Source organism: Pantherophis guttatus, chromosome 14, assembly GCF_059756535.1.
Source record: "Pantherophis guttatus breed Tessera chromosome 14, ASM5975653v1, whole genome shotgun sequence".
Lineage (NCBI taxonomy): Eukaryota > Metazoa > Chordata > Lepidosauria > Squamata > Colubridae > Pantherophis > Pantherophis guttatus.
Window position 1 is genome coordinate 4,902,335 of NC_142076.1, and position 27,248 is coordinate 4,929,582.

General features: G+C 47.3%; 1 protein-coding gene across 1 annotated transcript in view; it reads left to right on the top strand.

Moving 5' to 3' along the window:
• HS3ST6 (heparan sulfate-glucosamine 3-sulfotransferase 6) overlaps positions 1-25,560 on the top strand; it is a 98,901-nt gene extending 73,341 nt beyond the window's left edge. Inside the window, exon 2 of the mRNA XM_060693066.2 lies at positions 24,630-25,560. Within this exon, the coding sequence (XP_060549049.2) occupies positions 24,630-25,248 (619 nt within the window). The 3' untranslated portion in view covers positions 25,249-25,560. The remainder of the gene's footprint in view (positions 1-24,629) is intronic.
• The last annotated feature ends 1,688 nt before the right edge of the window (positions 25,561-27,248 follow it).

Genomic DNA, 27,248 nt, shown 5'->3' on the forward strand with positions numbered 1-27,248 from the left:
ATCAGATCCACCAACGGCACCCGTGAGGGAGTGGGAAAGGCCCCAGGGACCTGGTCCAGGATACACATTGACTTTGCAGGCCCTTTTCACGGACAGACCTTCATGGTCGTTGTAGATGCATTCTCCAAATGGTTGGAGATCAAGTTAATGAAGGCCACTACCACCGACGCAACCATCAGGGAGCTAAGACAGTTATTCGCCACCCATGGGTTACCGGACATCCTAGTGTCAGATAACGGGCCACAATTCACCGCAACACAGTTCGAGGGTTACTTAGCGGGACTTGGGATCAGACATGTCCTTTCGGCCCCATTTCATCCGGCTAGTAACGGACAGGCTGAGAGATTTGTGAGGTCAGCAAAGGAGGCCCTTTCACGTTTAAGCCCTGGAGACTGACAGGAAAGGATAGACAAGTTCCTAATAGCTCAGCACTCCACACCCTGTACAGCCACGGGCCGAAGTCCGGCAGAACTATTAATGGGGCGGAAACTCCGAGGAATACTAGATAGGCTCAACCCCAATTACTCCCCAGAGGTCTTCGGGCGGGGGAGAGGAAGCTTAGAGAGTTCACCATAGGAACGCCGGTCCACGGCAGAAACTATGGACAGGGCCCACTCTGTGAGGCAGGGACCATTGCAGAAATCACGGGGCCCAAATCATACAGGGTAGGCATGGGGGATGGGAGAGTTTGGCGCAGACACATCGACCAACTGAGAAAACGAGTAACCGCAGACACCGCAGACAGATTCGACGAACCATGACTACCAACCAGAAACACAAACTACAAGCCCGGGTAGAGCGGAGGACTTAGCTGAGGATTCTGGTATCCAGCGCCGCCCCATCGAGGTAGTCCAGGCCGCCGGAGAAGTTGCCGCCCACAAGGAAGTTCCGGAGGCCTCATTGGCGGAGCAGGGAGAAACAGAGGGTCCCTCCGACCTGCTCGACGCCGCCCCTCTGACTGAACTGCGCAGGTCAACTAGGACTCGCACACGCCCTAGTCACCTGAGAGACTTTGTATGTAAATAACACCCCAAGTGACTTCTGGGAGGGGAGGAGTGTTATATAAATAGGTTTGTTATGTAAATAGGTTTGTTTGGCGGGAAGTTCGAATTAACTGACCTTCAGCTGATTGGCTGACCACTACAGCTGCAAGGTATATAAAGGGAGCTGGCTCCCTGGGTTAGTTGCTGGAGTCTCACTATACAATAAAGAGCTGTTGTCACGAACTTCTCTGGCTTGCTGCGTCCTCATTCACCCAACTTAACAGTAGGTGCCCCCCCAGAGAAGGCCCTCCCCCTGGGGGCCACCAGTCGACATTGTTTGGCCGACGGCACCCGGAGGAGCCCCTCTCTATGAGAGCGTACCGACCGGTGGGAGGCTATTGGTGGTAGTAGGCGGTCCTGTAAGTAACCAGGTCCTAAGCCATGGAGCACTCTAAAGGTGGTAACCAAAACCTTGAAGCGCACCCGGAAGACCACCGGGAGCCAGTGCAGCTTGCGCAGGAGAGGTGTTACATGGGAACGCCATGTCGCTCCCGTTACCACCCACGCGGCCACACTCTGCGCCAGTTGGAGCCTCCGAGTGCTCCTCAAGGGGAGCCCCATGTAGAGAGCGTTACAATAGTCCAGGTGGGAAGTGACAAGGGCATGAGTGACCGTGCATAAGGAGTCCTGATCCAGAAAGGGACACAACTGGTGAATCAGGCGAACCTGATGAAAAATCCTCCCAGTCACGGCCATCAAGTGCTCTTCTGAAGTCAGCCGTGAATCCAGGAGGACGCCCAAGTTGCGAACTCTCTCCGTGGGGGCCAATGATTTGCCCTCAATAGTCAGTGATGGCATCAACTGACTATATCGGGATGTCGGAACCCACAGCCACTCGGTCTTGGATGGGTTGAGCCTGATCTGATCCAGATCAGGTCACACTGAGAGGGTGGCTCCCATCAGGCTTCAAAACCACATTCTTGATCATGTTGAAACACCCATGGACACATCCTCAGACAGTCCTATACCCATTGATTGGTTGCTACCTGAACATCTATCTACCAGGACAGATTCTGCCCGTAGAATCAAGCATTATTTTGAGGGTCAAGAAAGAAAACCCCCGTGAATCTCACTCAATGTCACTCAGTGCTTGCTTGCCACTATCTCCAGGGGCTCTTTCAACATCTCATCCTTTGAGAACGAGGGCACGTTTTGGTATTTGGAGAAAGTGCAATTAAAACAGGACAGGGCCTGTGGTGCTGGGAGACGAAAAAAGAAATCAATGCATTGGCCTAAAAGTCTAGCTCAATATCAAAACTGTTCTTTGGGGAATTTCAAAGCTTTCAGTGAAAATTCAGGAGCTGTGTTGTTGTTGTTTTTTTTGCAGAATTCAGGAATTATTCCTTAACAGACGCATACATACTGCCCCACCAACCCGAGCAAGTTGTGACTTCTGTGCGACTGTGATTGTGAGACATCCTTGTTCATTTGAAGCACTTTTAACCACTGGTCTTGATTAAAAAAAACCAAGATGAAATTGAGATCACAAAACGTCTTGATTTGACTCGTGTAGTACATATCATGGCTGATTAGCGAGGTTTCTTTTTGTCTTCTGACTTAATTTTATCTGTCAGTTCCGAGTAAGAGGAGAACTGTAGGCCCGTGTTTAAATTAAACTAGTTTCTATAGTTGATGCCAGAGATATTCGTGGTATCTTTCTCCCCTGCAGAGCTGGTGCAAAAAAATCCCCAAAACCTACACCAGTATGTTGTTTGACCGCATCAGAATAACACGGAAAATTCACTTTAACACAAGCACAGCTAAGGGCGATTTAAATCAGAGATAGGGACATGGTAGGTTTTTAAGACAAAGGTTGATTTAGACACAGGAAAGAATAGCAGGCCACAATTCTTCTGCACTGACAACTTGCAAAACAAAATACAGAATAACAGACTTGAAAGGGACTTTGGAGGTCTTCTAGTCCAGCCTCTCGCCCAAGCAGGAGACCGTATATTATTTCAGACAAATGGCTCTTCTTAAAAACATCCAGTGATGGAACTTTGGAAGACAAAACTATTCCATTGATTAATTGTTCTCACTTTACAGGAAATTTCTTTGTACTTCTAGGTTGGGTCTCTCTTTAACAATCTTCCACCCATTACTTCTGGATCTGCCCCCGGGTACTTTGGAGAATAAGTTGACCCCCTCTTCTCTGTGGAAGCCTCTCAGATATTGGAAGACTGCTATCATGTCACCGGTTCTCCTAACTGCTCAAAATTTCCGCTACCGGTTCTCCAGAACCTGTCAGAACCTGCTGGATTTCAGCTCTGATCTAGTCCAACCCCCCACTCAAGCAGGAGACCCTACACCGTTTCTGACAGATGGCAGTCCAGTCTCTTCTTGAAAGCTTCCAGGGATGAAGCTCCCACAACTTCCGAAGGCAACTTCTGTTTCATGGGTTGATTGTTCTCATTGTCAGAAAATTCCTCCTTATTTCCAGGTTGAATCTCTCCTTGATCAGTTTCCATCCGTTATTTCTTGTCTGGCCTTCGGGTGCTTTGAAAAATAGCTTGACTTCCTCCTCTCTGTGGCAGCCCCTCAAATATTGGAAGGCTGCTCTCCTGTCTCCCCTGGTCCTTCTCTTCACTAGACTAGCCATGCCCAGTTCCTGCAACCGTTCTTCATATGCTTTAGCCTCCAGTCTCTTAATCATCCTGGGTGCTCTTCTCTGCACTCTTTCTAGAGTTTCAATATCCTTTTTTTTATAGTTTGGTGACCAAAGCTGAATGCAGTATTCTAGGTGTGGACTTACTAAGGCTTTATAGAGTGGTATTAGTACCTCACTTGATCTTGATTGTATCCTTCTGTATCACACTGCTGGCTGAAGACAAAGTTATACTTAATGATGAGTCTAAAGTAGATTCCTTTTTCATTTCTTGTTTGTTTTCTGTTTTTGTTTTTTGTTTTCTCTCCCAATTTTTCAAAGTTGTTTTAAAAAAGATTTGTTTTGTTAACCGTTTATGTAAAATGTTTAGAGCCAGTTTGGTGCAGTGGTCAAAGTACTGGGCTAGAAACGGGGAAACTGTGAGTTCTAATCCTGCCATGAGCACAAAGGCTGCTGAGTGACTTCGGGCCAGCCACTCCCTCGCACCCCTAGGAACAGGCACTGGCAAACCACTTCTGAAAACCTGTCAAGAAATCTATGGAGACTTGTCCAGGCAGTGGCCAGGAGCCAACAATGACTTGAAAGAGCTAAATAAATAAAACTTTGGAACTCTTTTTTCCATAATGCCTCCACTTTCAAAATCAAGTTTTAAACAGATCCTTCCAGATCTTTAAAACAAATAACTTGAAGAAGAAAAGCACACACCCTTCTCCCTCCCCCTCCCCTCTTTTCCCAGCCCACAGTCTTGGCTGCTGCCAGCCAGATCTTCCAGGTTATGACCTCCCTGGCGATCACTGGCTCGTGTTTTCTGCACTTCAAAGTGCTTTAAATTGATTCAGTTCAATTAACAGACAAAGGCAGTGTGAATTCCAGTTGGAGGCATCTCTTTGGGAAGAGCCCATCTCTCTCTCGTACGCCTGTGACACACATGGTGCGGTTCTCCACGGGGCATCAAATGTGCTCAAATGACATGAGGAGGATCCCTTCTGAAAATGCTGCTGCTTGGTCTGTTTTCAGAAGAGATGCCCCCTATTTATTCATTTATTTATTAGTTTGTCAGACATGTACAAGATAGCAGGTATAGGTATAAACATAAACAGAGGAAGTAAGCAGAGGTAGGTTTCAGCAGGTTCTGACCAGTTCTGGAGAACTGGTAGCAGAAATTTTGAGTAGTTCGAAAAACCGGTAATAAAAATTCTGACCGCCCCCCCCCCATCTATTCTCTGCCTCCCAAGTCCCAGCTGATCAGGAGGAAATGGGGATTTTGCAGTAATCTTCCCCTGGAGTGGGGAGGGAATGGAGATTTTACAGTATCCTTCCCCTGCCACGCCCACCAAGCCACACCATGCCCACCAAGCCATGCCCACAGAACCGGTAGTAAAAAAAATTACCTGTATATATATCTCTCTCTGCCCCTGGTGAATTAAGCAATGCTATGGAGGTGAATTAAGCTGGAGGCTTTAAGATGGAGAACAAGTCAACAATTGAGTGATTGGGTTTTGAGCTCCTCTGAAACTGGGACATTACCATTTTGGTATGGGATGGGGTGACACTGCTCCAGATAGACCCAGGCCACAATTTGCGAGTTCTCCCGGACTCACAACTTCTACTCAAGAAGCAGGTGGGAGCATGAGGTCAGGACAACCTTTGCACAACAATGTGTTGCGCACCAGTTTTGTCTGTTCCTGGATTGTGAGGCCTTGCTTAAAATGATTAAAGGCCTGGAGATTAAAACATACGAAGAACAGTTGCAGGAATTGGGTATAGCCACTCTAGAGAAAAGAAGGACTAGGGGGGACATGATAGCAATATTTCAGTATTTGAGGGGCTGCCACAAAGAAGAGAGGGGGTGAACTTATTCTCCAAAGCACCAGAAGGCAAGGCAAGAAACAATGGATGGAAACTAATCAAGGAGAGAAGCAAGCTGGAATTAAGGAGAAACTTCCTAACAGTGAGGACAATTAACCAGTGGAACAGCTGGCCTCCAGAAATCACGGGACCGTCATCACTGGAGGCTTTTAAGAAGAGACTGGACAGCCAGCTATCTGAAATGGTATAGGACAGTGATGGCTAACGTTTCTGGCACCGAGTGCCAAAAGTGTGCACGCGAAACCCCAAAATGCAATGCGGCTCCCTACGCATGCGTGGCAAAGACCTGAAGACCAACTGGCTAGCGGGAGGCGTGCATGTATGCGCGATAGAGCTGGGCTGGGGCGACAGATGGCGTTTGTTTTGTTTTCGTTTTTTTGTTTTTATTGAATTTATATACCGCCCTATTCCCGAAGGACTCAGGGCGGTGAACAGCCATAGAATAAAACATATAGATACAAAATTTAAAATAAAATAAAACGAATTAAATAATTTGGCTGAACAAATTTAAAACCCCAATAATTTAAAACCAAATTTAAAATTTCCATTTAAAAAGGGGAAAGACAGGTCAGGCCAGCGTGCGACGGAAGGTGCGCAGATCCGGGATCCTCCGTATCTCCGGGGGGGAGCTCATTCCAGATAGTAGGTGCCCCCACAGAGAAGGCTGTCCCCCTGGGAAAAAGATTAGGCCACGCCCGCCTGGTGGAATAAAAAGGTCTTGAGAGTGTGGCGGAAGGTACGCAGATCTGGGATCCTCTGTATCTCCTGGGGGAGCTCGAGATAGTAGGTGCTCCCACAGAGAAGGCTCTCCCCCTGGGGGCCGCCAGTCGACATTGTTTGGCCGACGGCACCCAGAGGAGCCCCTCTCTATGGGAGCATACTGGTCGGTGGGAGGCTATTGGTGGTAGCAGGCGGTCCCGTAGATAACCAGGTCCTAAGCCATGGAGCGCTCTAAAGGTGATAACCAAAACCTTGAAGCGCACTCGGAAGACCACCGGGAGCCAGTGCAGCTCGCGCAGGAGAGGTGTTACATGGGAGCGCCACGTCGCTCCCATCACCATCCGCGCGGCCGCACTCTGCGCCAGTTGGAGCCTCCAAGTGCTCCTCAAGGGGAGCCCCATGTAGAGAGCGTTACAATAGTCCAGACGGGAGGTGACAAGGGCATGAGTGACCGTGCGTAAGGAGTCCCAATCTAGAAAGGGATGCAACTGGCGGATCAGGTGAACCTGATGAAAAATCCTCCCGGTCACGGCCATCAAGTGCTCTTCTAAAGACAGCCGTGAATCCAGGAGGACACCCAAGTTGCGAGCCCCTTCCGTGGGGGCCAATGATTCGCCCCCAATAGTCAGCGATGGCACCAGCTGACTATATCAGGACGTCGGAAACCACAGCCACTCGGTCTTGGATGGGTTGAGCCTGAGCCTGTTTCTCCCCATCCAGATCCGTACGGCCTCCAGGCACCGGGACATCACTTCAAGGGCATCGTTGGGGTGTTCTGGTGCCCCGCATGCCATTAGGTTCGCCACCATGGGTACAGGATCTCCTGCTTGAGCAAAGGGTTGGACTAGAATATCTCCAAGGTCCCTTCCAGCTCTATTCTGGATTGATTGATTGCTAACATTACTCACCCTCTGGTTGCCTCCCCAAATGAACTATCTTTTGCATGAAATCTGGCACCAATGAGTTCACTGGGTGCCAACTGGCCCTTGGCTCTGCTTGCCCCTTCGGAATGCCGGCTTTGTCTCTGCCTTCCAAAACAGTCTCCGTTCCCAAAGGATGATTGTTTAGGCCTGGTGTTTTTTTACACACAGGAAGAAAAGGCATGGCTGATCTTCTCTTCTCTTTCCTTGTATCACAGTCTAATTAGGGAGCGAGGAGGCAGATTACCGGATCGGCAGAAGGGAGGGGAAGGGAAGGACCATTCATACATTCTTTCTTCCCCTTGTCGTGAGTGGGGACCTCCTCGAGGCAGGAAAAGGGAGGGCAGCTTTTCTGCCAAACGGGAGGTATAATATCATCACCTCATTTCAGTCTCCATTAACACATCCGGGTTCAGCAGCCTCTTCAAGCCAATTAGCTTGTGGGCTGAGCTGACTTGGAAACTCTCTGGCCTCGTTTGCAAAAGGGGAGACTTGGAAGAATGAACCCAGCCAGGGATTATATCAGTGGTGAGGTGCCTACAGGCCTTTTCCTCCCGGGATGCTTTTCTGAAAAGGCTCAAGGGCAACGCTGGGAGAGCCCAGGGCTGGTGGGTGGGAGAGAAAGGAAGCAATTAGGAGAGAGAACAGGGTTTCCTGTTGGGGAAGGATGGGTTACGCCTGCTTGAACAGCAGCCATGCGGATTGTGACACCATTAATACACCACAAAACAGGGTCCTTGTAGATGTAGCGTTCTAGTTATTCCCAGAATATCAAGGAAGTCTCCTCCTTTTTTATTACTAATTGCCATTCATTGAATAGAATGAATGAGCTGGAAGGATGCTGGGAAGGCTTCTAGTCCAGCCTTCCGCTCAAGCAGGAGAACCTATACCAGTGATGGCTAATCTTTTCCGGACTGAGTGCCCAAGTGCATGCGGATGTGCTGCACGCGCCCGAACCAACAAAATGCAATGTGTGCATGGCCCCCACCCCATGCATGCACCTGTGAGGCCCCCGTCCCTTGTGCATGCGTGTACTGTCCCTGCATGCACCCAACTCCCCGCACATGTGCCTGCAGGGCCGCCGCACGCCCCACGTCCCCCACGCATGTGCGCGTGCCCCACACACACGCCCCTCCCCCCACGCATGCGTGGCGGAGACCCAAAGACCAGCTGGCTGCTGGGAGGCACATGCGCATGCATTGTGGAACTGAACTGGGGCGACGGCTCATGTGCCCACAGAGAAGGAGCTGCGTGCCACCTCTGGCACTCGTGCCATAGGTTTGCCATCACAGACCTATACCGTTTTAGACAAGTGACTGTCTAGTCTCTTCTTAAAAACCCTCCAGTGATGGAGCGCCCACAATTTCTGGAGGCAAGCTGTCCCACTGGTTAATTATCCTCACTGTTAGGAAGTTTCTCCTTAATTCCAGGTTGCTTCTCTCCTTGATTAGTTTCCATCCATTCTTCCTTGTCCTGGCCTTTGGTGACTTGGAGAATAATTTGACCCCCTCTCAGTGGTGGGTTGCTACTGGTTTGCCCCAGTTCTGGCAAACTGGTAGCGGCATCGGCGGGAGGCTCTGCCTACCTACACAGACGTCATCAAATACGCTCTGTGCATGCGCAGAAGTGGTGCATGGATGCAAACCAGTAGCAAAGGTAAGTGAAACCCACCACTGCTTCCTCTTCTTTGTGGCAGCCCCTCAAATACTGGAATACTGCTATCATGCCACCACTAGTCTTGCTTTTCTCTAGATTAGCCAAACCCAAATCCTGCAGCTGTTCTTCATATGGTTTAGTCTCCAGGCCTTTGATCATCTTAGTTGCTCTTCTCTGAACTTCTCCCAAAGTCTCAACATCTTTTTTGTAGTAGGTTAATAAAGCATATTCCATTTGATAAAGTAGAAAATAGGCAGTCCTCGACTTATAACTACCCAAAATTTATGTTGCTAAGTGAGACTGTTGTTAAGTGAGCTTTCCCTCATTTGACAATCTTTCTTGCCACCGTTATTAAATGAATCGTGGCGGTTGATAAGTTAGTAACCTGGTTGTTAAGTAAGTCTGGCTTCCCCCATGACTTTGTTTTTTAGAAGGTCGCAAAAGGGGATCTCATGACCTTGTTGGGACACAGCAACGGTCATAAGTATGAACCAGTTTGCCAAGCGTCTGAATTTGGATCACGTGAACAGGAGGAGGATGCAACGGTCATAACAGTGAAAAAAACAGGTCATAAGTCACATTGTTCAGTGCCGTTGTAACGGTGACTAAGAGGACTGTTGTAAGTTGAGGACTAACTGTAACCATCCTGGCAGGAAGTTGGACATCAGGAGCAATGGTGGGTTATGTTGTGGCCCAGGCCCATGTAGTTAATATTAAATGCAAAACAGTTTCAAAAAACAAACAGATTTTATTAAAACAGCTGAGAATTAACTCATTCTCGGCTTATTCCAAATCCAGGAGCCTGGATGGCTCAGCAGACTAATGCATTGTAATTTAACACCAGCTGTCTGCAATTAAAGTAAGTTCGAATCTCCCCAGGCTCAAGGTTGACTCAGCCTTCCATCCTTTCTAAGGTAGGTAAATTGAGGACCCAGATTGTGGGGTCAATAAGCTGACTTTGTAAAAAATATACAAAAGTATGAAGGCTATTGCTTAACGCATTGTAAGCCGCCCTGAGTCTCTGGAGAAGGGCGGCATATAAATCAAATTTAAAAAAAAAATGAAAGCAAAGTTCTCAAAACACCTTCAGTTTATCACCTGATCTTGGGATAATTAGGCAAACTGCCAAAGGCTTCTCTTGGCAAAAGTTCAGAAGCAGAAGAGGCCGACAAGAAATGAATACAGTGAAACAAGAAGCAAATCTCTCAACGTTGTTTTCTGGCAAAGAGGCCAAGAGCCGTTGCTGGTCTTTATGGGAGGGGCCAATCATCTCTTGGCCTTACTCCCGAGTTGTCCTCTTTGCTTTAGCGGCTCTTGCCTTCTAGCAGCTCTTCTCATACGTGCACTAGGAACAGGCTCCTTCTGTTCCTCTGCCTCTCTACTGTCAGCCTCTGGAGGCTCCAGAGTCCGCACATCACTCCCCGATGGCCCTGGCCCCATCTCTGCCTCTGACGCAGAGCCCTCATCTGGGCGTTCTCCAGCCTCCAGGACTGGCCCATGTTCTTCCTCAGCCTCATCGCTGTCCGACTCCACTGCCAGCTCTGCAGGCTGCTGGCGGACTACAACAGGTTGCTACCGGTTCGCCCTGGATTTGGCGAACTGGTAGTGGCAGCCGCAGCAGCGGGAGGCTCCACCCACCCACCTGGACGCTTCTATGCATGCACAGAAGCGTCGCGCTCGCACAAGCGCGCACGAGTGAACCGGTCGCAAACTAAATTGAAACCCACTACTGATCAGGAGTCTTTCCACAGCTGCTAAGGGACAGCTCCACCATTCTGGGCCACGTAGTACAATCTGGAGAAGGCCCATTTTAGCTCCGTTGGGGCATTCCAGAAAGTGATTTTCCTGGGTCTACAAAGGCCGTCTTGTTTCCACAGACCCCCCTTCCCCGTCTGCATCTTGCAATTGATATGCTGATGTGGGAAGCTCTCCGTTTCCAGAGGGAGGGAGGAGCACGATAAAACGGCCCACGTCTCTCCAGCCCTTTGCCCACCCTCTTTTCAAATGGATTCCCCCTTCCCCAGCCTAGTTTACATTTTTGGTACAAAAAAAAAAAAGATTCTGTCCCCATTAATCTTGAGTTCTGCCTTTGAAAAACTGGCTGCTTCTAGTCTTCACAGAGGAACATAACCCTCTGTGTGGGCAAAATTGTGTGAAAATGGTGGAAGGAGGGGTACCACTGAGTCCACAAAACTGAGGCAAAAGTTTTATTTCTGTAGGGTTTCATTGAAGGCTTCTGTTTTCTCAGTTTGAGAAGAATAGAATAGAGTGGGGTGGAATGGGATGGGATGGGATGGGATGGGATGGGATAGGATTGTGAATAGAATAGAATAGGAATGAATAGGGAAAAAAGAATAAGAATGAAGAGAAGAGAAGAGAAGAGAAGAGAGAGAAGAGAATGAATGGAATGAATAGGATAGGATAGGATAGGATAGGATAGGATAGGATAGGATAGGGAACGGAACGGAACGGAACGGAACGGAACAGAGAATAGAATAGAATAGAATAGAATAGAATAGAATAGAATAGAATAGAATAGAATAGAATAGAATAGAATAGAATAGAATAGGAAGGGACCTTGGAGGTCTTCTAGTCCAGCCCCCTGCTTAGGCAGGAAACCTTATACCAATGATGGCTAACTTTTTGTCATTGTGTGTTGAAAGTGTGGGTGCAACAGCGCACACACGCGACTGCACCCATAATGCAACGCGTGCATGACACACACACCCGCGCCCTGCCCCCCTGCGCATGCACATGCAACCCCCCGACCCCCGCAACCCATATGCATATGCGTCTCCTGCATGCGCCCCGCCCCCTGCGCATGCGCGGCAGAGACCCAAAAATCAGCTGACAACCATTTTTTTCGCAACATTGATGGCCATGGCAGTATCCCAGGGGTGAAATGCTCCCGGTTCAGACTAGATCGCCTGATCCGGTAGCGATGGAGGTGGGTGGTTCGGAGAACCGGTAGCAAAAATCCCTGCCCTTCCCCCCCATGCCCAGCTGAGCCACACAATCATCAGAAGCTTTTTTTTTTTACTTTTAAAAGCATTTTTTCTACAACCTCTTCGGCCGAAAAAATGCTTTTAAAAGTAAAAAATAAAGCCTCTGATGATCGCGCGGCTCAGCTGGGATCATCAAAGGCTTTTAAAAGAAAAAAACCTTTTTTTCTTTTAAATGCCTCTGATGATCCCAACTGAGTTGCCTGATTTCTTTTTTAAAAGAAAAAAAGTCTCTGCTGATCAGGCAACTCAGCCGGGATCTTCAGAGCCTTTTGAAAGCATTTTTTTACAACCTCTTCACCGAAGAGGTTGTAGAAAAAATGGTTTTAAAAGTAAAAAAAAAGAATTGGCCACACCCACCCAATCACATTAACCCCCCCACACACACACACACACCAAGCCATGCCCACAGAACCGGTAGTAACAAATTTTAGATTTCACCATTGCAGCATCCCCATAGTCACGAGATCAGAATTCAGATGCTTGGCAACTGATTCATATTTATGACGGTTGTAGTGTCCTGGGGTTCTGTGACCCACTTTTGCGATCTTCTGACAAGCAAAGTCAACGAGGAATCCATATTTGCTTAACAACCGTGTGACTAATTTAGCAAATCCCACGATTCACTTAACCAATGTGGCAAGGAAAATCGTAAAACGGGGCACAGCTCACTTAACCAAGGTCTCACTTAACAACAGAAATGCCGGGCTCAATTGGTGGTTGTAAGCCGAGGACTCCATGCACATATGTCTTCTAGTGATTCAGTGCAGGTGGACAGAGCCAAACGATAACAAGGATGGGTGAGTCTCCCTTCGTCTGTCTGTTTACAATGCTGATCGTTCTGACCATCCGTTCTCGGTTAACTTCGAGCTTTAAAAAAAAAGAGAGAGAGAACAATAGAAATTGTACAGACCCTGCTGTGAAAATCGTGCTTCCTTCCTGCTAATTGGTTCTTCCTGTGGAATTGGAAATAAATGCAGATGCTCCAGCCACATGAAACTTTGGGAAGAAGGATTGAGCAAGGGTCTTTTAAACAAAACAAAACAAAACAAAAACCTGTAAAAATCAGTAAAATGCTGTGGGGGTTATATGGTAGTCCTCAATTTACGGCCTCATTTGATCTTCTCTAGTATGCCAGTAATATGTTAATTTCATCATAATACCTACATATCTGATTTTAAAGTAGTAATCTAATACAAGTAACTCAGGGGTGGGTTCTACTTACCTGTTCTGCTCCAGCTACGGACCCCAAAGAACGCAGCACACACAAACTCTATACAAAGCTTATTTTACTCAAATAACTTAGTCTTTATCATTCAAAGGCTGTTAATGAACTGTCTTAACAGCCTATCAGAATTCTAAGATAAGGTAATCACAGTCTTACTAGAGATGGCAGAAAGCCCAGAAGCAATTTTGCAGACACGAAGGAGATTGAACTAAAGTTGTTCTCTACATCTTGTTGCAAGTGGCGTTCCTCCTTAAATAGGCTAAGGGAGTGGCCAATTAGCCCCAAGCCTTACTCTCGAGGAGACCTCCTTCTGAGGAGCCACTCCTGCCTTTTGGCAGCTCTGCGCGCCCGTGCATTGAGAAGAGGCTCCTCCTCTTCGTCCTCTTCACTTAAAGGAGCTTCTGGAGGTTCTGAAGGCCCTGGCTGAATCCCTGCCTCTGTCACCACATCTTCTCCAGCCTCCTCACTGTCCGACTTGAGCGCCAGCTGCACAGGCTGCTGACGCAGCACCACACACGACAGATTCTCGCTGTCGGAATCAGCTACAATCTGCACAAGCCGCTGATGGGCCACAACATTACCTTTACTACCAGTTTGCAATGGGAGTGCACATGCATGCGCAGAAGCTTCTGCGCATGCGCAGAGTGCAAAATATGACATCAGGGCAGGTGGGCGGAGCCTTCCGCCACTTTTATTACCGGTTCACGAGAACCGGGAGCAACCCACCACTGAAGTGGTGACAATTAAGCCCAACATTTCTGTTGCTAAGCAAGACATTTGTTAAGTCAATTTTGCTCCGTTTTACGACCTTCCTTGCCACAGTGGTCATTGCAGTTGTTCGGTTAGTAACATGGACGTTAAGTGAATCTGGCTTCCCCGTTGACTGTGCTTGTCAGAAGGTCGCAAAAGGGGGATCCCACATGACCCTGGGATGCTGCAATATGAACCAGTGGTCAAGGGTCTGGATTTTGATCGCCTGAGTGACCATGGGGATGCTGCAATGGTCGTAAGTGTGAAAAACGGCCACAAGTCACTTGTTTCAGTGCTGTTGTAACTTCAAACGGTCACTAAATGAGCTGTTGTAATTCGAGGACCACCTGTAAGAGCGAACTTTAATCTGACGTATTTTGGGGACCATCATTTTTCCCCAGGGGTGTGAGTAGCTTTCTTTTTTCAGGGGGGGCTGGACTTGATGTGACAGGAAACATTCCCAGAGGTGTTTCTGGCACTCCTTCCTTCCTTCGTTTTCTTTCATTTGGTTAATTAATTAACACTTTGTTCTTTATTGACCTCGGGTTCATTTAACCAGGCTTGCAACATTTAAAATATTCATCGGATTAATCCATTTAGACGGTGCAGAAGAACCGAAGACAACAGTTCCATCACAATTAATTCAGATCCGGCTCTGCAAACCAGAGGCCCTTCTTTGGGCACTAAAAAAAAAATAGAAGGTTATTTCTCATTTTTTTTGGCAGTCTAATTCTTTGTGCTTTCAGCTGCCGAATCCTTTACCCGTGACGATTGACTGTGGCTCCTCCAGCCATCTCTCTCTTAGATCCTGACATGTTTTTGGCCTGCTGTGTCTAGCTCGGGATGTTCATTGATCCGTTGATTATTGGCTGATTCAATTCCAACAGATACTCACTGGGTGGTTAATATGGGGTGGGGGTGGGGGAAGGAAAGCAAGCCTGCAAAACAAAACAACTAAAGCCACGGGTTCCACCTTTGCTTTCCCAAAGACTGTGGAAAGCCACGGTCCAGAGAGTTAAGCAACCCGTTCTCAGATATCATGGAAAATTGAAAGCAGCAAAAGAAAGAGTCCTGGGAAGAAATGAATGGGATGCAAATATAATCAGGGTATGGTTATTTTCATGGTGTCAGTGTCAAATCTTTAATAGGAGCGATGAGCCAGCCCAGTCAAATGCTTGTCCAAATCTATTTTTTGAAAACCTCCAGTGATGAGGCATCCACAATTTCGGAAGGCAAGCCGTTCCACCGATGAATTAATTGTTCTTGCCTTCAGGAAATTTCTCTTTATTTCTAGGTTGCTTTTCTCGTTGATTAGTTTCCACCCGCCGTTTCTTGTTCTGCCTTTAGGTGCTTTGGAGAATAGCTTGACTCCCTCTTCTTTGTGGCAGCCCCTGAGATATTGGAACACTGCTATCATATCACCCTTAGCAGGGGTGGGCTTCAAAAATTTTAGCACGCGGTTCTCTGCCCAGTTGCTGGGTGGGCATGGCCATGATGAGCGTGGCCTCGTCGGCCTCCTGCACCACAGCAGGGAGGGTATTTTTGCCCTCCCCGTGCTCCAGAGGCTTTCCTCGAGCCTCCAGGAGGGCGAAAACGGCCTCCCCAGGCTCCGGAGGCCCTCTGGAGGCCGGAAACGGGCCAGTTTCAGGCCTTCCCGAACTTCCAGTAGGCCCATTTTTCTCCCTCCCCAAGCCTCCACAGATGCCCTGCACTTACCTGCATCCAAAACGGGCCGCGTGGGGACTCCTGGGAGGGGAAGGGAGGAGTGGGCGTGGCCAGCCAGGAGTGGGATTTGGGGGGTTCTCCGAACTGCACAGAATCTTAGCTAGAGGTTCTCCCCAACCCTTGCGAACCCCCAGCAGCCCATCCCTGACCCTTAGTCCTTCTTTTCAATAGAGCTAAATATACCCTGCAATGGTTCATCATATGGTTTAGCCTCCAGATCCTTTATCAGAGCCGTGGTGGCACAGTGGTTAGAATGCTGGTACTGCAGGCTACTTCTGCTAATGGCCGGCTGCCAGCAGTTCGAGTCTCACTGGCTCAAGGTGAACTCAGCCTTCCATCCTTCCGAAGTCAGTAAAATCAAGACCCAGATTGTTGGGGGCAATAGGCTGACTCTGTGACCTGCTTAGAGAGGGCTGTAAAGCACAGTGAAGTGGTATATAAGTGTAAGGGCTATTGCTATCAGCTTGGTTGCTCTTCTCTGCATTTTTTTCTAGGGCCTCAGCATCCTTTTTGTATAGTGGGTACCAGAACTGGATGCAGTATTCCAAGTGTAGCTTCACTAATGCCGTATAAAGCAGCATGATCACTTCTCGTGATCTTGATACAATCCCTCTGTTGATCCCTCTGCAGTCCCCAGTGTCACGATACTTATACAAAAGGAGTAGAGCTTTCGTGGTTTAACCTCCCCTCCCACCCACCCCTCCGGCTCCACTACTCCTCACCAGACCCCACTCCTAGCTTTAGGAAAACCTCCATCTCTGTACATACAGTAACTTTATTGCCAGGGAAGCAAGGACTGGCAGCCCCTCGATATCTTAGAATATCAAAGGAAGCTATTTAAAACCCTTTCCAAGTTATTTAATAAATGTTAATTCAATTTCACCAAGTCACATGACAATTGTGTAATTTTAATTTGAATTTTAAATGGGGATTTTAACTGTCGGGCCAAATTGCTTAATATAGTTTTAAATTGTTTTTAAATTTTGTATTCTATGTTTTTTATCGATGGCTGTTCACTGCCCTGAATCCTTCGGGAGAAGGGTGGTATATAAATTTAAATATTAAATTAAATGAAATTAAATTGGAAAATACAAGATAAATAGCAATTGCACCAGTGGTGAAATCCAAATTTTTTTACTACCAGTTCTGTGGGCGTGGCTTGGGGGGGCATGGTGTGGCTTGGGTGTGTGTGGCTTGGGGGCGTGGCAGGGGAAAGATACTGCAAATTCTCCATTTCCACCCCACTCCAGGGGAAGGATACTGCAAAATCCCCATTCCCTCCTCACTCATGGGGGAAGGATATTGCAAAAATCTCCTTTCCCACCCCACTCTGGGGCCAGCCAGAGGTGGTATTTGCCGGTTCTCTGAACTACTCAAAATTTCCGCTACCAGTTCTCCAGAACCTGTTGGATTTCACCCCTGAATTGCACTTAGACTTATATATCACTTCACAGTGCTTTACAGGATTCTCTTAAGTGTTTCTCAGGTTTGCCAGGTATCGCTTGGCACCTCATAGGCATCCTGCCGTCAAAAGCTAGAACTGGGGGAGTAGGATACATGGGCAATAAAGCTGTGTAAGCTGTTTGCGCCCATGAGCAAACCAGTAGCGATGGGATTTGCAACCCACTACTGATGCAAATGTCCAAAAGGTTATTTATGGCCGAGTTTCTGCAGCCCTGATTCCTGCCTGACTTTCTTTTCTCCTTGTTCCCTAACCCTCCTCTCTCGATTTCTCTCCCACACCTCTCTTTAAAGTAGGAATGCAGTTAAAGGATGTCATAAAAAGTATAAATATAAACACTTACGAGAATGTTTGCTGGGAATTCTGGAAAATGTCCTTTCAAAAAAACCAGGAAAGAGAACGTTGCTTTAGAAAAAAAATTGAGTTTTTACACCCTTTTAAAAAATTGCTACAGGACAGCAACACAGAGAAGTTGACAAACAGCTCTGGTTTTAATTCTTCCTTTGATGAGGTTTTTTTTTTTTTAAATCCCTGCTTGGGGGGGAGGAATGTGGATGGAGAATAAGCATGAAGCAATTTAGATCTTTTAAAAAAAAAGATGAGAGAGGACAGCTAACCTCTTTAAAAGCAAGAGGATTTTTCTTACATATTTCAAATGCATATAAAGCTTGACTTATTTAACTCCATAAAATTGTCCTAATTTCTGGCCTCTAACTTCCATTAGGCTAATTGGCACAAAACTTATTGGGATATCTTTTTTTTCTTTTTATAAAACATGCACATGCACAGAGAGAGGGGGGAGGGAGAGGGGAAGAGAGAGAGGAGAGAGAGAGAGAGGAGAGAGAAAGAGAGGGAGAGGGAAAGAGGGGAGAGAATGAGAGAGGGAGGGAGGGAAAGAGGAGAGAGAGGGGAAGAGGAGAGAGAGGGGAAGAGGGAAAGAGAGGAGAGAAAACAAAAGAGGGAAAGAGAGGAGAAAGAGAGGGAGGGAGAGGGAAAGAGGGTGGAGAGAGAAAGAGAGGAGAGAGAAAGACGGAGAGGGAAAGAGAGGAGAGAGAAAGGGAGAGGGAAAGAGAGGAGAGGAGAAAGAGAGGGAGAGGGAGAGAGGGGGGAGAGGGAGAGGGAAAGAGGGAGGGAGAGAGAGGGAGAGGGAAAGAGAGGGAGGGAAAGAGGGAGAGGGAAAGAGAGGGAAAGGGAGAGAAAGGGAGAAAGAGAAATGGAGAGGGGAAGAGAGAGAGGAGAGAGAAAGAGAGAGGAGAGAGAAAGAGAGGGAGAGGGAAAGAGGGGAGAGAGAATGAGAGGGAGGGAGGGGAAGAGGAGAGAGAGGGGAAGAGGGAAAGAGAGGAGAGAAAAAGAAAGGGAAAGAGAGGAGAGAGAGAGGGAGGGAGAGGGAAAGAGGAGAGAGAAAGGGAGAGGGAAAGGGAGAGGAGAGGAGAGAGAAAGAGAGGGAGAGGGAAAGAGAGGGGAGAGGGAGAGGGAAAGAGAGGGAGGGAGAGGGGGGAGAGAAAGAGGGAGGGAAAGAGAGGGAAAGGGAGAGAAAGGGAGAAAGAGGGGGGAGAGAGAGGGAGAGAGAGAAAGAGAGGGGGGAGAGAGAAAGAGAAAGAAAGAGGGAGGGAGAGGGGGAGAGAGAAAGAGGGAGGGGGAGAGAGAAAGAGGGAGGGAGAGAGAGGGAGGGGGAGAGAAAGGGAGAAAGAGAGGGGGGAGAGAGAGGGAGAGAGAGAAAGAGAAAGAAAGAGGGGGAGGGAGAGGGAGTGGGGGAGGGGGAAAGGGAGAAGGAACGAACTGTATTTGTCCATAAAAACTTGTTGAAAATGTTGACAGCTGTCCTGCCCACTTGGAAATGGTCATCCTGTGACCAAAGCCTGGAAATATGTGCACGAATGTTTGATGTGTGGAACCTGTGGCCACAGCATGATGGGAAGAAGGGACAGACAAAAGTGGAGCCTAATTTCTTCAAGAATCTAAGTATGTATGGAGAATAGGATCATCAACAGATATTAGCTGAAGGAGATGCAGCTTAAAAATATCCATTCAAAATAATTCTGAATTTTTAGCCATACCAGAAAATGAGTTGTCTGCTCTCTCTGTTACTTTTGCCTTTCTGAGCAAGTGTTGTGACGTCATGGCTTGTTTGTGGCATTTTTTGGTTCCTTCTGTGGGATGGGGTTGCCAGTAGAAGCAAGACACTGTCTTGAATTTGGCTATTCAGTTCAAGGCACTATCTTGAATTGAACACTTCAATTCAGTTGAATAATTGTAAATGCAATGGAATAATAATGGAATAATCCAATTATTCAATTGAATTCAATTATTCAATTCAAGACACTATCTTGAATTAAATAAGGCAAGACAAGAAACAATGGATGGAAACCAATCACGGAGAGAAGCAACCTAGAACTCAGGAGAAATTTCTTGATGGAACGATTAACCAGTGGAACAACTTGCCTCCAGAAGTTGTGGGTGCTCCATCACTGGAGGCTTTTAAGAAGAGACTGGACAGCCACTTGTCTGGAAGGTATAAGGCCATGATGGCGAACCTACAGCACGCATGCCGGAAGTGGCACGCAGAACCATTCTTCTGGGTACGCAAGCTGTTGCCCAACTCACCTGCAGTTGCGCATGCGCGTGCGCATCCCAGCTGGTGTTCGGGCCTCCGGTGTGATGCACACAATTCAGGGGACCCAGCTGGTCATCGGAGCTCTCTGCATGTGCGCGAGAATACTGGTGCGCAGCTGGTGCAGCGCACGGGGGAGCCACACAAAACCGCACATGCGCAGATGGTGCAATTGCGTGCGCAGCGCACGGTGGGGGCGCACACGAAAGCTGTGTGCATGCGCAGTTGGTGCAGTTGCACACACAATGCATGGGGAGGAGCCATGTGTTAGCGCAGATGGCACGCACGTATGCGAAGCACGTACCTGTTCGGCACTCGGTGAGTAAAAGGTTAGGGTATAAGACAGGGGTGAAATGCTACCGGTTCGCTCAGCTTTGGGCGAACCGGTAGCTATAAAAGCTGCCGATTCCTCCAAACTGGTATTTCCGACGATCAGCTGTGGTACAGGGTTTAGCTTTGCTAGAAAGCAGAATTTCCTGCTTTCTAGCAAAGCTAAATCACGCGCAACAGCTGATCCCCCATCCTCGCTTCTACTTACCTTCCCAAGCCTCCTTTTGGTGCGTACTGCGCATGCATCCGCAATACGCACCAAAAGGAGGCTTGGGAAGGTAAGTAAAACAGCGGAGGTGGGAGGATCATCTGTGCAGCGTGGTTTAGCTTTGCTAGAAAGTAGGATTTCCTGCTTTCTAGCAAAGCTAAACCCCATGCTGCAGCTGATCCCCCCCCTTCGCTTCTACCTAACTTCCCAAGCCGTCTTTTTGCGCGCTGCGCGCACGCGCAGCCAGCGAACCGGTAGCAAACTGGTTCAGATTTCACCACTGGTATAATGTCTCCTATTATTCTGTTATTCTGATTCTGTGGTTCCTAGCTTCTGTGGGCAACTATCTATTATTATTATTATTATTATTATTATTATTATTATTATTATTATTATTATTATTAATCAAATTTCTATACCGCCCTACTCCCGAAGGACTCAGGGAGAACAGCCAAGATAAAATACAGATAATACAAATATTAAAAAATCCCTTAAAATTATTAAATATTTTGGCCGAAACATAGATTAAAACACCCAATTTATAAAATCACGAATTAAATATTTAAAAGAGGAGAGTTAGGCCAGGCCAGCCTGCTAAAATAGAAAAGTTTTGAGAGCACGGCGAAACGTGCGCAGGTCCGGGATCCTCCGTATCTCTGGGGGGAGCTCGTTCCAGATGGTAGGTGCCCCCACAGAGAAGGCTCTCCCCCTGGGCGCCGCCAGTCGACACTGTTTGGCCGACGGCACCCTGAGGAACCCCTCTCTATGGGAGTGTACTGGTCGGTGAGAGGCTATTGGTACCAGAAGGCGGTCTCGTAAATACCCCGGTCCGATGCCATGGAGCGCTCTAAAGGTGGTAACCAAAACCTTGAAGCGCACCCGGAAGACCACCGGGGGCCAGTGCAGCTCACGCAGGAGGGGGGTCACATGGGAGCGCCACGTCGCTCCTATAACCACCCGCGCGGCCGCATTCTGGACCAGCTGGAGCCTCCGGGTGCTCCTCAAGGGGAGCCCCATGTAGAGAGCATTGCAGTAGTCCAAGCGGGAAGTGACGGGAGCATGAGTGACCGTATTTAACGAGTCCCGATCCAGAAAGGGACGCAACTGGCAAATCAGGCAGACCTAATAAAAAGTCCCCCTGGCCACGGCCGTCATGTGCTCTTCTAAAGACAGCCGTGAGTCCAGGAGGACACCCAAGTTGCGAACCCTCTCCGTGGGGGCCAATGACTTGGCCCCAATAGTCAGTGATGGCACCAACTGACTATATTCGGGATGTTGGAAACCACAGCCACTCGGTCTTGGATGGGTTGAGCCTGAGTCTGTTTCTCCCCATCCAGATCCACACGGCCTCCAGGCACCGGGACATCACTTCAAGGGCATCATTGGGGTGATCCGGGGTGGAGATGTACAGCTGAGTATCATCAGCGTACTGATGGTACTTCACCCCGAAACCACGGATGATCTCACCCAGCGGCTTCACATAAATGTTGAACAGAAGGGGCAAGAGGACCGACCCTTGTGGCACCCCACATACAAGGGGCCTCGGGGTCGACCTCTGCCCCCCTGTCAACACGGACTGCGACCAGTCAGAGAGAAAGGAGGAGAACCACCGTAGGACAGTGCCCCCCACCCCTAACTCCTCTAGCCGGTTCAGCATGATACCATGGTCGATGGTATCAAAAGCCGCTGAGAGGTCTAATAGGACCAGGACAGAGGAACAACCCCTGTCCCGAGCCCTCCAGAGATCATCAACCAACGCGACCAATGCCGTTTCCGTGCTGTACCCAGGCCTGAAGCCCGACTGGAACGGATCCAGATACGACGATTCATCCAGGTACTGGGAGAGCTGTCGCGCTACCACACTCTCAACAACCTTCGCAACGAAGCGAAGGTTGGAGACTGGACGATAATTTGCCAACACTGCCGGGTCCAGGGAAGGCTTCTTGAGGAGAGGCCTCACCACCGCCTCTTTCAAGGCGGCAGGGAAGACACCCTCACTCAAAGAAGCATTTATAATCCCCTGGAGCCAGCCTCGTGTAACCTCCCGAGAGGCCAGCACCAACCAGGAGGGACACAAGTCCAGTAAACATATGGCTGCGCTCAATCTGCCCAGTATCCTGTTCCATCCTGGAACAACTCTGCTATGCCTGAGACCAATGATAGATGTTCCCTCCAATAGTGGGATTCATTTTTTTTTTACTACCGGTTCTGTGGGTGTAGCTTGGTGGTGTGGCAGGGGAAGGATACTGCAAAATCTCCATTCCCTTCCCACTCTGGGACCAACCAGAGGTGGTACTTGCCGGTTCTCCAAACTACTCAAAATTTCCACTGCTGGTTCTCCAGAACCTGTCAGAACCTGCTGGATTTCACCCTAATCTCATGAGCTTTTCAATCCGCTAAAATTAATTTCCATCCATTGCTTCTTGTCCTGCCTCTAAGTGCTTTGGAAAATAGGTTGGCCCCCTCATCTTTGTGGCAGCCTCTGAGATATCGGAAGACTGCTGTCATGACACTCTCAGCACAGAAATGTACATATACTTTTAAAGGAAGAAATCTTTTAATAATTACTTGGCTGAAGTGTTTAAAATACAAACCAAATGCGAATAAAGCCATGCTTAATTAAAAGATTCTTCAAGGCTCTTTGCTGCTGGGCTCAATTTTCTGTTTCTACATTTTTAAATACATTTCTACATCCTCTTTCTAAGTTTTTAAATACCATTGATCTAGATAAAGTCCACTGGACTTTAATATCCAGTATTTGGCCATAATAAACCTTAACAACAAAGCTTAAATTTGTTCTTTTTGTTTGTACCATTGTTCTATGTCCTTAGAAAAATAGACAATAAAATCAAACTATTTTTGATTTTTGCTACAACAAACAATGGTTGGTAACAATGGCTAACAACCTGCCTTCCATTGAGGACCTGTATACTGGACAAGTCAAAAAGAGGGCTGTGAAAATACCCCTCGCATCCTGGACATAAACTGTTTCAACTCTTACCCTCAAAACGATGCTATAGAGCACTGCACACCAGAACAATTAGACACAAGAACAGTTTTTTCCCAAATGCCATTACTCTGCTAAACAAATCATTCCCTCAACACTGTCAAACTAGTTACTAAATCTGCATTACTATTAATCTTCTCAGCTTTCCTATTACCTATCTCCTTTTCTACTTATGACTATAACTTTGTAGCTTGTATCTTTACAACTTATATAGTTTTGTTTAGTTTCCTAGTATGATTTATGTTGATTGCTTATTTAGTATCCTGTGACTATCATTAAGTGTTGTATCTTATGATTTGTGATGAATGTATTTTTATGATAACTATGATCATGATTTATCACTTATATCTTTTATGTACACTGAGAGCATATCAGGGGTGGGTTCTACTTACCTTTACTACCGGTTCGCAACAGGGCCGCGTACGCATGCGCAGAAGCTTCCTGATGATGTCGGGGTCGGTGGGCGGAGCCTCCCGCCGGTTTTACTACCGGTTCTATAGAACCGGTCCGAATTGGGGGCAACCCACCACTGGAGCATACGCACCAAAGACACATTCCTTGTGTGTCCAATCACATATAAAGCATTCTATTCTATTCTATTCTATTCTATTCTATTCTATTCTATTCTATTCTATTCTATTCTATTCTATTCTATTCTATCCTATCCTATCCTATCCTATCCTATCCTATCCTATCAGCAATTATTACAAATTTTCTGTTTTTTTGTATTTCCTGTTTTTAAAAAAACTTCCACTAAGTGCATATTTTGTTCAACATTTCTGATGGAAAATTAGAATGGGAGGGACCCTGCCTAGGTAGTATCAATTAGCATCATTTAAAGATTACAGATTAAAAGTTTTGGAAGGGATCTTGTAGGTCATCTAGTCCAACCCCCCGCCCAAGCAGGAGACCCTACTTTAAGCAAGGCTTTGATGTGATTTCTCAAAAAAAAGAAAGAAAGAAAGAAAGAACGAAAGAACGAAAGAAATGCAAGGTTTAAAATTCCAAGTTGCTTTTAAGAAAACTCCAACTAGAAACAATACCAGAGGTCTTTGAAAGTTTGTCCCCAAAAACGTGCTTTAAATGGGAAGGATTTTTTTGGACCTTCCAGTCCCAGAGGTGCACTTAGTTTTCCTATAAAATTCATTTTCATTTTTTATTTATTTATTTCATCAAGCATGTATTTCATGACAGATACAAGTGTAAACATAATTATAAATACATGAAAAGGATACGAATAAAAGAAAACATTAGGACAGGGACGGAAGGCACGCTGGTGCGCTTATGCATGCCCCTTACCAGACCTCTTAGGAATGGGGTGAGGTCTACAGTAGACAGTCTAAGCTTAAAGTTTTGGGGATTTGGGGAAGAAACCACAGAGTCAGGTAGTGCATTTCAGGCGTTCAATTCAATGCTCCTGCAGTTGTTGTGTTCTGAAAAACAAATAGAAGGTGTTTATTTGAAGGAATCTGTATGGCTTTTTATTCCTACAGAAACCTGATGCCAAGGACCTTGGAAGGACAGATCACCATGGAGAAAACGCCAAGTTATTTTGTGACCAAGGAAGCCCCGCGGCGCATTTACAATATGTCCAGAGACACCAAGTTGATTGTGGTGGTTCGTAACCCCGTGACCCGGGCCATTTCGGATTACACACAGACTCTTTCCAAGAACCCCACCATCCCCAGCTTCCAAAACCTGGCCTTCAAGAATCTGAGCACGGGCCTCATTGATACCACGTGGAGCGCGGTGAGGATTGGCCTGTATGTGAAACATCTGGACCATTGGCTGCGTTACTTCCCTCTATCCAAATTTCTCTTCGTGAGCGGAGAGAGATTGGTGAGCGACCCAGCCGGGGAAATGGGCCGCGTACAAGACTTTCTGGGTCTCAAACGCGTGGTGACGGACAAGCACTTCTACTTCAATGAAACCAAGGGTTTCCCTTGCTTGAAGAAACCGGAAGGGAGCAGCAGGCCCCGGTGTTTGGGGAAGTCCAAAGGACGGCCGCACCCCAAAATCGACCTGCAGGTTGTCCGACGCCTGCAGGAATTCTACAGACCTTTCAACTTAAAGTTCTATCAAATGACAGGGCAGGACTTTGGGTGGGACTGAGGTATCTCCTGGCACCACCAAGGAGGCAGATGGAGTGTGTCTTGGGAGCAAACGGGAGGCCTTCTCCAAGATCTCACGAAGTCCATAACTTCTCCCCAAAAGCCTGTTGGGCAAAAAGGTGCATCTGAAATGCAAGCATCCGAGGACCATTTTCTGACCCCTTACTAATTTATATAATTTCCTTCCAATAAGAGAGGATGGTTATGCCTACGGTGTACAGAGAGAGTCTTTTAAGGCCTCCCCCAGCAAAGGATGGAAAACATAGATTGATTGAAATATTCTGCTTAAATAAATCTGGCCAAAATGGATAAAGATTTCTGAATTTGTGTTGGGTGAGAGAAAATAAGTCAAAGAGGGTCTGAAGTGTCCTCGGTGTCATCCGGTCGGTTTTCCTCTTGCACAGGTGATTGATTGTACAGGTAGTCCTCGACGTGCGACCACAATTGAGCCCCAAATTTATGTTGCTAAGGGAGACATTTCAGTGAATTTGCCACGTTTGATGGCCTTTCTTGCCACAGTTGTTCAGTGAGCCACTGCCGTTATTAAACACGGTTGTTAAATGAATCTGGCTTCCCCACTGACATTGCTTGCCAGAAGGCCGCAAAAAAGGGATCATGTGACCCTCAGGACACTGGAACCGTCATAAATGTGAGTCGTTTGGTAAGCGTCTGAATTTTGATCACGTGACTACGGGGATGCCACAACGGTCGTAAGTGTGAAAAACAGTCATAAGTCACTTTTTCGGTGCCGTTGTAACTTTGAACGGTCACTAAGCGGACTGTCGTACGTCGAGGACTAGCTGTATTTCATATGGGTGGTATAAAGACGTCAGGTTACAGTCAGGTTAACCGGGCTTAATGATGGGTGATGATAGGGCTGTGATGGCGAACCTATGGCACGCATACCACAGGTGACACATGTAGCCATATCACTGGGCATGCGAGCTCAGCTCTGGTGCGCATGCACATGCCGGCCAGCTGATTTTCAGGCCTTCTGGGCCCACCAGAAGTAGGGAAACAGGCTGTTTCCTGCCTCTGGAGGACCTCGGGAGGTGGTGGGGAAGGCCCGTTTTTCTCTCCAGAGCCTTTCTAGGTGTCTGGGGAGGGCGAAAATGGCCTTTCCCCCCCCCCTCCCGGAGGCCCTCCGGAGGTCAAAAACAGCCCATTTGCCAACTGGGGACAGCAAAAAACGGGCCTACCGTGCCATCACGTGTCATGGGGGAGCGTGGGGGGTCGTGCACACATGCATGGGGGCAGGATGCATAGGATTATGGGTGTTGGCACACACAGGCGCAACCCCCCTACTCCTGGCACATGATGGCAAAAAGGTTAGCCATCACTGTGATAGGGCATTGTGAATGTGGAATTTACTGAAATGAGTCAACGCGCTTAAAGTCCACGTGCATTTTGGGAGAACTCTCGTTGTGCTAACCATTTTGTGAGAACTTCTTGGTGTGTCCCAAAACTCTCTGGTTTATAAAGAACCAAGATCAGTATGTTAATGCACAACATTTCAATTGCACAACAAACATTGCATGCCTAGCATGTGTTTGTGTGCACTGCGAGAAAGCACAACTACCTAATTTAGAATCTGCACACTGAAGTGGAATAAGATGCTGCCACTTTTCCAAGGTCTAGGTTGCATATAAAGAATTAATAAATCTCCATTTAGCTAAACAAGTAACCACTGGTTGAAGGAAAAACGAGAGTGTATTTTGCACAGAAAAAAAAACACAGGCTCTGGTACAGTATTTCTTTGGCGCTTTCAGCTCCTGAGAATTTCAGCTTTTTTAAAATTCAAATTTCCAGCCATTATGACAGAGATGATGTGCTGAAATGTACAACTGTTAGTGGCACGCTACCTTAAAAATCAAGGGGTCATTTTTTCCCCCCTGAGATTTATGGGAAGATATATTAGAGGTCTGTGGAGATTCTCAGTTTGCTTTTGCAAAAGGCAACTGGACTGTTTTTTATTTAAGGAAGAAAAAGAAAACATTTCTT